Source organism: Apteryx mantelli, chromosome Z, assembly GCF_036417845.1.
Source record: "Apteryx mantelli isolate bAptMan1 chromosome Z, bAptMan1.hap1, whole genome shotgun sequence".
Classification (NCBI taxonomy): Eukaryota; Metazoa; Chordata; class Aves; order Apterygiformes; family Apterygidae; genus Apteryx; species Apteryx mantelli.
Genome location: NC_090020.1, coordinates 18909879 through 18923022, shown reverse-complemented (window position 1 = coordinate 18923022; position 13144 = coordinate 18909879). Strand labels below are relative to the sequence as shown.

The 13144-nt window shown below is 35.5% G+C and overlaps 1 protein-coding gene across 3 annotated transcripts in view; it reads right to left on the bottom strand.

The window, feature by feature from the left end:
* Positions 1-13144, bottom strand: part of KDM4C (lysine demethylase 4C) — a 266679-nt gene that overhangs the window by 237929 nt on the left and 15606 nt on the right. For 2 of the 3 annotated variants that reach the window (XM_067315328.1, XM_067315329.1), the window contains exons 3-4: positions 8973-9148; positions 6163-6277 (exon numbers count right to left, since the gene is read on the bottom strand). In XM_067315328.1, the coding sequence (XP_067171429.1) occupies positions 6163-6277; positions 8973-9148 (291 nt within the window). Of the gene's footprint in view, positions 1-6162; positions 6278-8972; positions 9149-13144 lie in introns of those variants that run through there. The other variant, XM_067315330.1, reaches the window with a different exon arrangement.

Here is a 13144-nt window from a genome sequence, read left to right as displayed (position 1 = left end):
TTCAATTTTTCTTTTAATTATCTCATGGGTTCATTTCGATAATAACCTGACAAACAAGAAATCTGCTCTACAGCTAGGATTAAAAAGACCCTATGACTAACTAACAGCTGAAATAAAAAGTAAGAGTAAAAGAAGAAAAAAAAAACCTAATTAAGACACAGAGTGAAAATGTGTAGGAGAAATATACAGAAAAATTTGTGCTTGGTCACCCGCTCCTCTCTTGCTTTCTCTACACGCCCACCCACTCACAGCCACAAAAATAAAAAAAGACAGATTTTTATTATTTCTTCAAACTTTATAAAGTACAGATAGAGAAATGCTATGATCAGAATTCCTGCAGCATAAAACAACAGTTGAGAAATGTAATCAGTCTTCCTTGTTTAATCCATTTTTGTTCCTCAGTACCTTTTCAGATATGACTTTTGCTTTGCAGCACCTTTTAGAAGGGTGAAAAGTTCAGAAGTAAGTAGATTGCCTTTGAAAATGCATACGAAAAACAAGCATGTAAGTGAGGCAATGACCACCTTGACCTCTACAATGGAGAGATCATGAAGAGAAAGGATCTCTCATGTAACCATGTGCTAAAACACCTAGGGCTTTCTACATTTAAAAACAAAAAGTGTTGAACTACTTTGGGGCCTTTATTGCAGTCAGTATAAAGTATGCATACAGAACTCTACTGTGAGATAAGAAAATTGCACTTATCTGACCAGGACATGACTGAGGTAGCTAGCCAAATTCCAGATCCTGGCTTTTAGGCACAGTACAAGAGCAAACTGGGCAAGTCACATGCCCAACCATGCCCCTTCTGTTCTGCTACCAGTTCTTACAGTTACTTCTTTCTACTCAGTGACTTTTTTTTAATTTATCATAAATTGTGATGAGATAGAGCTCATCCAGACTTCAAGGCTATCATCACTCATTATCAGAAGTTCATTTTACTGTTTTGTTCTTATATTCTTATCTTTTGTTCTTATATTAATATGTTATCTTTCTCATATTCTTACTTTTCAGTCATTGTTACTAAAACACACTGTACTCCACATCTCCTCATTAAGCCACACAGTAACTTCTTGTATCCACTGCAAAGGATGGCATACAGAATGATGACATCAGATTGCAAGAGACAGTCTGTAGGACTATCTCAGCAATTTCTCCACAAAGTAACTTGGTAATTTCTTTCAGTTTAAGAAATTTAAGATAGTTGATCAAAGACAGCAATTATTGACCAAAGTGTCCACCATTAGGAAGAGTTCTAATGTGCAAGTCAGAGCTATGATGAGAAAAACAAAATCTTTTTTGGTATACTTCACAGAACAAATACAAGTTAATAAAAAATTCCTCCAATCTAATGGAGGCAAAGTACAGCTGCTGTCCTTTGCAGTTCTGTAAAACACTCCTGAAAAAACTGTTTTCTTCACATCTGTTGTTTGATAGCAAAAATGGCCTCTACAGTGGATCAATCCACCCTCCCCAGCTTGCTCTCTCATTCAAAATTTTCATGTTTCATTCTTGAGCATCTCTTCTAGTCTAAATCTCACATCTTTTATAAAGCTGTTCAACATCCTTACTCTCCTAATACCACCAGTCTTAATTCTTTAATGAGGGAAAGTATGGTGAAACTCTCTAATAAAGGAAAGTATAGTGATTCAAAAATATATTTGACCTCTAGAGTTATCAAAGATCTGCCAAGTTGAACCAAAGGAACAGAATCAGTTTTCACTTTCTTTTACTATATCTTTTAATACCATTTTTTTACTCCAGGTATATTTTGGTACCCCAGTATCCATTAACCTACAAATGAAATGTTACTCTCTAACCCCACTGGCTTGTCTCTCCTAAAGCCTTAAGGTTAAGTTACAACACCAGTGCTGTCCATCACTCACCCCATGGTCAAATTCAAACTCTACAGCTAATGTTAGGTGGTACTTTCAAATCAAGTCAGCTGGTCTATCAAAGGAAACAGCTGGAAATTCAAATACATCTGACGTTAAAGTTGGTATTACATTAGAGATGTAGCTACAACACTATTTAGCAAAATTAATCAACAGTTAATCTACTGACTCTGCTAATCCAATCACTTTATGTTACTGAACAAATGTGCTCCCTAAAGCTAAGATATGGGAGAAGGCAAGCATAATGGACTGTCTCATTAGACAGAATAAGATTAAGGGAAGAATAGAAGCAAAATTATATCTTCAAGCCAGGAGCTGAAGAAGAGTGATGAGGGAGAGGCAGGACAACAGTCATACCCTACTTCTTCCAAACCCTGCCTTTTCTCTACTGAACAACAGATTTCATTCACAGTCAGATCTGTTTTATGGCCTGCTGTAAACACCAGACTAATCTGGTGGAAAAATTTGTCTTTGGAAGTTCTTTTGAAACAAGGAAGAATTTTTGCCCTAGATGCTAGATCAGCCCATATAGGCGATCTATGCATCCTTCCCACCTTTCTGTGGGGGCAAAATTTCAAATAAAGAAACTTGCTAGGGAAAAAGCCCCTAGAAAACAAATAAAGTGAATTTGAGCTCCTAATATCCAATACAACAAGGAGACAACCTAATCTGCAGCCTCCGTGATGGGCGGTATAATTCCAACAACAGCTAGGAGTGGCATGGAAATGAAAGATCTGACAGTAGTTCACCAGAACAGGCACTGCCCAGAAAAAGTAAATGAACTGCACTCTCCAATTTATTCAAAGTTATAATTGTCAGGCAAGTTAATAAATTATCATATGGGGAAACAAAATCACTCCCTTCCTACATCCTTCCTGATGGGAACAGTAACATTCTGCAGCTGTTTCACATTCTTAGTCTAGACTGGCTCAAGTTGGTATAAAATTCAAGCTAATTTGCAAGGAAGACAGCTCTCTTGAAATAACATAGTAAAGCAAAAATAATTACTTTTCAATTTAGCTTCCTAAACAATAGTATTTCTTACTTGTTCACAACCAATTTCTGAATCAGATTAGTAACTGAAACTAGTGAACTGGTGATTTATTATTGACATTATAAGCTCTATATTGTATCAGGAATATTAATTTTCACTCAAATCCAGATGATCTTATAGCAACAGAAAAACAGAACCTCGAACATTTATCTAAGAAAGTTCATAAGCTTTCCAAGTCACCTTTAGAATTATGACTTCAACACAAATAATGATCTTTGCAATCTATTCTTTTTTGCAACACTTCTCTGTATTAGTCACCTGTATCGTCCTTCTCTTACAAAGCACTGTAATTAAATGTAAAAGAAATCAAAAATTCATACAGTACAGAATAATACTTAAAGCAAACATTCAGCTATCTTAAATTTATTTTCAATAAAGCTCTATACAGTGTACAGACCACTTGTTCTCTCAAGATATTTCCTAATTCATAAAGATTTCATCCGTATTCAATACTGACAGCTAAGCATAAATACAACATTATAAATACACAAGAGAGATTCTAGAAAAAGCATGTATCACAAGAGGTAGCTTTGGATCATTGGTAGTTGTTGTCAAATTCCATAATGGGCATTTATAGCTTTGTTCCTTTCCTATTTCTTTCGTTCCGTATAACACAGGTTTTACAACTTTGCCCCTCTTTCCAAAGCCCTCAGAATCTGTCATCTGCTGTTCTAAGAAAATCAAAGAACAGTGCATGATCTACGCTCCTCCTAGCACAAAGCCAGTGAGGTGCTGGATTCCACAAGTCAGAATACTGTTTCTTAAATAATCTAAATAGTAAAAATCAAGACTTCATCATGCTTCAGAGACAGATTTCTCAATCTAAAACTCAATGTCATCATGCAAAAAGGAAATGCCAGTGGCAATTTTTTAAACTGAAGAATAAGGACCTGCAGCACAGCAGCACTTGTCACCAATTCTGATGGTCCAAGTACATGCAAACATTATAGTTTCACTAAAAATACAAAGATGCAATCAAATCTAAGAACTGTGCCTGTCTAGCATTTTTAATGGAATGCTGCAAGATATTTACCTTTCTGTATTAAATGAAATGTCTATAGCACAGTGTTTTCTATAAAATGCATTTCATAAAAAGCAAACATTTGTCTCATTTATCACAAATAGGCTGTTATGACAAATTAATTGTCATAACAATTTGCCCAAAAAGGTACATAACTATATTCATCCCCTTTCCCTGAATAATGAAAATCCACGAACTAAATAAACATATAAAAGCAGTATCTAAATTCAAAACCGAATCAAAAAGATAGTCTCTTAGCATTCACTACTTTCAAGTCAACAGAAATGAAAAATACTAGTTGCCCAAGTGCACCATCTGGTGGCCAAAACTGACTTTGGCAAAAACATCCTAACAAAAAAAAACTTCTACCAGTGGCTTCCATAACTTCCCAATCAACAGTTTGGTACCAGAGGTTATTCCTCCCTTTCCTCTAAATCCCACTGAGCTGTACAACGTTCTGCCACACTAACTATTTAGTCTGTTTACAATATTTCCTCAGTCTCTGTTCCTTTCACTAGCATTTTTCCTTTGTTATCCATTTATCTTTAAATCATACCTATTTAATCATAATCATCTAGTCCTTTTGTTCTACATTAAGATCTATTACTTTTTTCTTCCCCACTAATTTATTCCCTTCTGCCTATACCTTTCAAGGCTTTGTCTCCTCATCCTATGTATCTAACATTTCTTATGAGTTAAGATCATTGCACTTCTCATTTCACCTCTTTTTGGTTTTTGACCTGTCTACCTTAGCCTCCCAGTCTAATGAGAGTGCAATTCCATGAGAAGGAAATCTCTATCCTTCTCTTTGACCAGTCAGCACCTCAAAAAAAAAAAATCAGACACTACTGCCTTCTCCTTTCTTTGAGGAAGTAATCTTTAGTAGATTTTAAAGACCAGAGAAAACAATCAAAACAAAGTATACATTTGTATATTATCTGCCAATGTAAAAAAATGGGACAAGGAAAAAAACCTACTTATTCTGCTTATTGAAAGAAACACTGCTCTCCTGTATCCCATTTTGATCTCCACAAGCCAACAGCTGTCTATGTCTGAAGTGTCTCTTTACCAAAACACCCCAAATCAGAACCTGTGATGATTTCCTAACTAATTTTTATACAGCTATTTGGACACACAATAGAATTTGGACTTGATCCTTTTTTTAAAAAAATGACTACTGGACATTTATAACTGTCTTTCAAAGACTGCATAACCTACCTTAGAAAATCAAATCGCCTCAAACCATGTTGGCTGATTGTATTTATTTTTGGACAGAGTCCTTAAGTAATTTGTCTTTTGCCAAGAAATATGAAATATTAGCAGGGCCTCAGACCATCTGCCACAGGGAAATTCTGCTATTTTTAAAATGACTGGAGAAGGGAATTGCAGAGAATATGAAGTAACTTCGGAACTTTACATAGGGTGGATTCTTTTGGAGAAAGGTTTGCCCTGTATTTTGCATGACCTCAAATCTTTTCTGAAATTCTAACATTTCTTCTGTTAGTCTCATTACTTAAATAATCCTTTCAATATCCAGTTCCTATTGTTACTCACACAGCAATTTGATACCAACAGATATTTCATATTTCTTTGGCTAACAAGATATGTATTAATAGTCCCACTAACCCCTGGTGATCTATGTCAGTAACCAGCAAAATTCATTTCCTTAGGAAGTTTCTTTTTTCATCTATGTTAATTCAGAGATACACAACAATTGTAAGTGCATTTCCAGGAAACTGCAGACATTCCAAAAATGTAAAAAGTATAGCTATCGATTTTCCTAAGTGAAAGAGAGAAATAAAGTTACCTACCTTAAAATTAAAAGATGAAGTAAAGTTAATTAAAATCACACTAACTCTCCACGCAAGTATACAGATAGGATGTATCTTGAAATAGTTAATAAACAAAGAAATAAAGAAGAAAGGAAGGAATCTCAAAGTGCTAGACAGCTCAAGGTAAAAAAAAGTGAAGAGTCTTATAATTAGGTACAGTGTCAATAGCCTCCCGAGGATAGAATTCTCTCGCTCTTGCAGATCTAAAGTTAATTTCAACCTTGCTTGGAGTCTTAAAAGAGTAACACAAAGTTTTCAAAAGGACAGATTGTCAGGCATAAAGCAAGAATGTAACCTTTAAGTACAGGACCCTTTAAAAGAGAGCAAGGAGAGGTAAACTTTATAAAAAGCTATGCATACTTCATCATAAATGCTCCCATTGATATCTGCTCCATAAATTGGTGCCACAAAAGTCAAATTCTTCCAATATTTACGCTCCAGATCTTCATAATCTATGTATCTTGGGGTGCAGTACCTGCAAAAGAAGAAGTTGGCAAAGGTTCAGCATAGCCTCAGCAACCACTTTCACTATGGACTATGTTCCTGATACTGCAAACTGAATTCTAACAGATCACTTTATTTCAAATTCAGTGAAATAGAACTATTAGTTGTACTGAATTCCTAGTTCACCATAACATGTAACCTCCAACCTGATAGCTACAGTGATTGAAGTCATATGCCTATCCATATAACATTTGCTTCAATCTCCAGCAGCTAAATGGTGCATCTACTGACAGCCCTCAGGCTGAGGCCTTCCTTTGTGCTTCTCTTCTATAAGAAAGAAGCACATGGAAGAGCCACTTCTCTGTCAACTGGCCAGTATTTGTTATTTTCGTCTTCAATCACTGCTCTGCAAAAACAGAGGTAGATCCTAGCCCTGCTAGGCAAAACAAAACAAAACAAAAAACCACTACTTCCTTCTCTACCTCCTCCCTTTGCTTTTGAGAAAAGGCGTAATATTTCAAACAGCTGGTACCAAAACTCCTCTCACTGTAAAACTTCTCCCCTCCTGCAACAAAAACAGAACATCACAGGAAAATTATCTTTTCCCCTTTGCTTTTAGAGCAGCCCAAGACAACTATGCTTTTATATACATAAACATACACAAGTTTGGAAGGTTACTCAAACCTCATAGAAAGTCTCATGGAAATACAGCAGAAGCACACTACCAGAAAAGCCATCCATTAATAGCTTTCACTTCAGGATCCTTTTGTTTGGCCTCAATTCTCCCAAACTTAGGTCTTTCGAAAAGAAAGCTTGTTCCCCCACTCTTGCAACTCCAAGAAGGACACTTTCACATTGGCAGTGCCAATGTTACTGTGTTTGAACTACTGGAAAGAAATCTAAACGTACAAGAACTGAGTAGACCAAATACATTTATATCATGCAATAATACAGATCAGAGGTGAACATGTTAGCAAAAAACATGTTAACCAAAACATTTTAAGCAATGCAATTGTTTCCATTATTTCCAATGATATGGCTCCAGAAATCTGCTTCTGTTTCTGCCTTGCCCTAAGTAATATGGATACATAAGCTCAGTTATCATAACACAGGGATCTTTGTTGTGGGATGCAGATATGCCTGTATTTCCCAGAGAACAAGTTGGAGACCCACCTAGTGGTCCACCGAGAATCCCAAAACAAATAAGGGATGGAATACATTAACCTCCTAGATTGGGCACACACGATCCTTTTAAATGCAACTATCATTTTCATTAAGATGTTCATGGTACTTTTCTTTCCCAAAGGAGAGGGATAACATCATTAATATTCAAGAAAAGAAGCTGTCCTCAACAGAGAAGTCTGACTTCTTCATTAAGGAGCAAAATTCCTTTAACAGGAGAATTTACAGGAGCTCTCAGCTACTGAATAGTGTAAGAAAAACAGACTGTATTAAGAGTCTTGTAGGAGGTTACATGACACGTTTTCTCAAGAGCAGGGACAAATATTTAGAAAGAGACCCACGGCTAACAATAGGTTAAAAGTCCTCTCAACTGTTCTTACCTATACTTATGAAATGAAGTTGTAGCCTGATTTCAGTAAAAAGAGCATGAAAACTGGAATAAGAAGTGCTTCCAAAATATTTTCCAAGATACAGAATAAATTAAACCTAACTAACACTGTGGTATGTAATAAACCTTCATAGGTACTTATTCATTATCGCATCTATTTTAAGAAGTTAATGCTTATCATTTTACCATAGGTTAATCAAGTCCACATTTTAAGCATACTTAGGATAGAAATTGCCATCAGATAGCATAAAGGTTTTATATTTTATCCCCCCTCTAACAGTTACTGCATCTATAAGCATAAGATAGATTCCCATCCCCACTTATCATAGAAAGAAATTTGTAAGTGTGATAACATCAGTTTTAAAAAGTAATATATGAGCAGCAACATACTGATCCTTCTTAATTCAATAAAGGAGATCAGTTTTGTGTTTTTACAATGGCACAGATGTTATGTGACATTTGCTGAGGAGCCTCTTTAGGAGTTCCTCATCTCCTGGTTTTTGCTGACCTAGATAACAGACTCTCCATACCTCTTTCTACTTAAGAAAAACTTTCCTCCAAATTACATCAGTCTTATCTTACTTTCTCTAATTCATTACATTCAAATATTTTTTCCAAGGTCCTTTGACCCACCATCCAGAAATTATTTCCAGTCAGTTTTGGGGAAACATTAAAGTAGAATTCACTCTTTTTACTTAGTCAAAAAGGACTGGGGAAGAATTCCTCCTGTCACTTCCCTCTTCTTCAAATGTCCATTGACTTGAAGCTTTTTAGGCTACTGCATAGCCCTTCATAGCATATTTTTTTCCTCCTTTAACACATGTCTTGTCTTAATCAGAACATGGAGGTTCAGTAGCAGCAGTAGTACGCTCTCGGATTACTGCAAAAACCTCTGGGTGAGTTAAAAAATACCATACCATACCACCAAAAATCTCAAAATTATCTAACTATAGGCCATTCCAATATCTAGGCCAAATGAAAGTTAAAAGTGTGGTGTTCTTCCACAATTTAGACAGAGTAACCCCTAAAGAAAAGTAAAAAAACAAAACAAAACAAAACAAAACAAAACACCAGCTGCCTAACACATTTCAAAGAAATCACACTATAGAAACAAGTAAATATTTGTCCTTCTAAACATGACTCCATATATACACACTTGTCACTGTTGGCCAGCTGCCTGAACTCCTTCACTGTCATTGGCTTTTTCTGAATGTTGTACTGTGTGAAGAGCCCCGACTGACCGGTGACCATCTGCTGAATTGGAGCAGGAATCACCAAATCTTCAATATCATTATAATGTTTTCTTGGTTTCCACTCCTTTGGCGGGATAACCTGAAAATTTGGAAGAGGAAAAACATGACATCAACAGTGGCACGACCAATCTGTAACATGCTGGAACAGACAAAGAACGAGCGAGGTATGCCCATGTGATGGACCACTTGCTGGCCCTATCACAATAACTGACCAGGTGAGTGCTCCTAGATGATGCAGAAGCCACCTCAGCTTCTCCCAGCGCTCCCAGCAACACTTTCAATATCTCAGTTGACAAGCAGCAACTCACTAATCTACAGTAATTCAAACACACACAACTGTACAAACATATACATGCATAATGTAACAGAATTGGCAAATATTTTACCAGCAGAAAACCTTACACTTAGCAAACATTACATACTGTATTATATAAAGCTCTTATCCTCAATTAAAAAAAAAAAGAGAGAGAGAAGAAAGAATCATACACAAGACTGAGAATCCCCTGTCCAAATGTTATTTGGCATATACAGTGTAAGTAACTTTATTTTTAACTGAAAAATGAAAAGAAATAGCAGCTATTAGCTGTTTTCTTTTACTCTCCATAAAATTATAGGGTATACCTTTACCTAAATTAGCGCAATCTCCTACTGTGTATATACTGGTTTTATACTAACATAATTTAAAGCTTATAATTAAAGATTAAAGCTATGTGCAGAGAAGTATTAATCAAATGTAAAGTTAACATTTTTATTTCAAATACCACAGAATTGCCCAAGCTCTTTCAAATTCTACAAAAATTCCTCAGTAGATGCTACAGAGTCAGCATTAAAGTCATTAGAATGTCAAAGACACTTCTACTCACAGCAGCATTAACAAGCTGCATAATTTTGAGCATTCTTTTTATATGTTAGTTTAGCTGAAAACCAAAAACTCAGGATTTCATGTATTTCTGTTCTTAAATTTTCTACTTTGAAATTGCAACAGTTTTAAAACACGGCAATAGACACTTTTAATGCACAGAATTTTTCACAAGCATTGTCTTGGAAACTTTTTAAGCAACATACAACAAAGTAGCCTGGCTTTCATTAATATGTATTTACCATGTAAGAATTACAGCAACTGGAATGATTAACTTGCATCTTAGAGGCAGCCTTTACTCTAGGCTAGCTAGGTCTTTCTTCTAACAAAGATTTCAGGATTATACATCAACTTTGTTTATTAGAGGAAGTAAAAAATTCTTTAAAAAAAAAAATCTAATATCCTGACATCATTTGATACCTCTGGAAAACAATCACAAATGGGCCAAACTGTAATGCTAATATACTTAACATTCTACACCTTAAAAGAGAGCTGGTCAACACCATTTGTAGTACCAAAGTGTACACAAAATCAGATGCACCAAGCTAAAGAAAAGTTATCAGGTGGTAACATACTTCCACACCTAATATTTTTATCTTTAAATGTAAATAGACTATTTTATTCAGTTTTATATGGATGAAACTCCTGCTTTTCATTTATTCCTCTTCAGCTTCTGTGGGACTTTGGCTGAACAGGGACTGCAGAGCAGGGTTCAGTGTTTTAGAGAAAGAAGAATATACAACCATCTTGTGATCCCTACTTATTTCTTTCACACAAATACTAAATTATGCACATCGACAAAAAATACAAAACGTTGCTTTGGAAGCAGAGAAGCCATGCATTCAGAATATATGCACAGAAATCAAATACATGTACAGAGATTTCCATTTTCATGATTATTAAGCATGAACTTGTAGGTTAGGCTCAACTATATATGAATACTGAAAAACAAAACTTGCATTCTCTTATTTAGTTCAAGGTCAGTGTGTTTTTAAGTAAAGATATTTTTGTGAATACTGGTTCAAAATATCCTCTTTCAGCTAACTGGAGCATACTTATTATTGTTGGAATTAAAGTACTGCTTAGAGAAGTGAATTTTGTGTAGGCACTATTATGCTAAGTATTATTTTAAAAGAAAATAAAAAATAGTCTCTTCCCCCAAAGACTGTATGTTTTCTAACAAACAAAGGTCATGGCAAGGAATGGAAACATAAAAATGTCTTGCCCAAAGCAACACACAGCTGGTCAGTATTAAAGCTGGAATTAAAAACTAGGTATTTGAGTTTTTACCAAGAACCTGTCCCACGGAAGCCTCTTCACATTCCCTTTAGAAAAAATAACACCTTCAAAGCCAAGAAAGTCAAGTTTATCCCACGGAAGCAGCTTAAATTCATCAGTCAAGCTGTTCAATGCTCAAATATAAAAAAGGAAAGACCTAAGGGCAAGCTTTTGTCATTTTTCTATACACACATCCTAAGCATATTAGCACTGACCAGTGTAATTTACTGCAGTATGTATTTAGTTTTAGATGGAAGATGGCATAGTCAAACTTATACTGTCTCCTCCATGAAGGCTGCACATTAGTACACCTGAAGTTAATTCAGAGTGCTGCCAATCAGTAAAATTTCTGTTAAATCTTCTTTATGTATTGGTAATCTCCTGTTGCACAGTTGATTCTACATGGCACTGGCTACTATTTCTATGTAGCTACTGCTGTTCAAAAATCTTTTGGAAAAGTTGTTTTCCTTGGACTTGCCAACATCCATTTTCAGTGTCATGTTCCAAGATTACTTTTCTGCTTGCCAATTTGACTGCAAATTCATTTCACTGTTTTAGTCTGATAAATGCAGTTTCTGAATTTCCAAAACACTTCTTATTCAAGAAAAGAGCAAAGTAACCTATCAGTGTGTCTTCTTTTTCATTTGTTGTATTGCTTCCATTACTTCTTTCCCCCTCCCCCTTATTAAACATATAATTCTTTGTATCAATGAGACTGAAATACACTAACTATGCCTAGGACTCATCCCAGACTTTCAAAAGCCTACTGGCAATTTTTCAGCCAATTTGCTCCAGGGATGCAATAGTATATCATCTGCTCTGGAAATGGTTTAATGTTATTCATCTACTCATGAATCATTTCTTTCAGGCTTAGTATTAGTAACTTCATAAACTTTCCAGTTTAACAGAAAGCCACAGCCTTCATGCTTTTCCTTTTAATTTTGTGGTTTATGCCATCCTAGTGGTATTACAATCACTCCAAAACATAATTCTAATTTGGCTTTACTCAGTTGCAGTTTTATTTTCTCCCCTTGCACAGTAACTAAAACAGCCCACCTATCCTCATCATAGATGCCCCACAAATGGCCACTCAGTTTTCCATTTGTGTACTAGGCTAAGCTTTCCTACCGATGTAGCTTTTGCCGATTTATCCTGTAGTAGCATATGCATGCATAATTTCATCATTTCACTCACTGCTAGTTTCCTCATACTTGCAGACATGTTTTCCTTCACTTTCCAGTTCTCCAGGCTTTGACATACTTCCCCTGGACACACTTATTTCGTGTCACTGCACCTGCAGGCACACCACATTTTTCCCCCCCCCATCGTCTTGTATTCCCCACATAAGTCTTAGATTTATTTTATCTCCTCTGTTTATATGCATGCACTACTTCTCCACAGGTAAGAGATTTTCTCCCTTGCATTTTCACATTTAACATAAATTGTTTGGTAATCTGTATCCCTGCTCTGCTTATGGTTTGTGTTTAGTGGTTAAATTAGTGTTTCTGCATATGTTCCTCTTAGTCTTCCTTTATTTCCTTTCCATTCATATTTGTGCTTATGCACCTTTTAGTTCTTGACAACACAAATTAGTTCCTCTGTAAGTTCATTTCATATTACTTTCAAAATGTTAAAAATGATTTCATTCTTATTTTTATAACCAATTTCCAAAACCCAGAAAACGTCCCTTAAACAGTACCAGCTTGATGAGCTTGAAGTTTTGCAGTATAAATTACCGACTTTGTGATAAGAATTGTCTTCCACTATTTGTTTTAAATTAGTTAGTTCTTTGTGGGTTTTTTTAAACAAAACTAATTTAAATGACCTAGTGAAAAGTTTATATAATAACAGTCCAATACGACTCAAAGACTCAATATGTTACGATTTGCTCACAAGGTAGATACAGCTAAGGAAGCTTTAATCTCTGCACTGGCACCA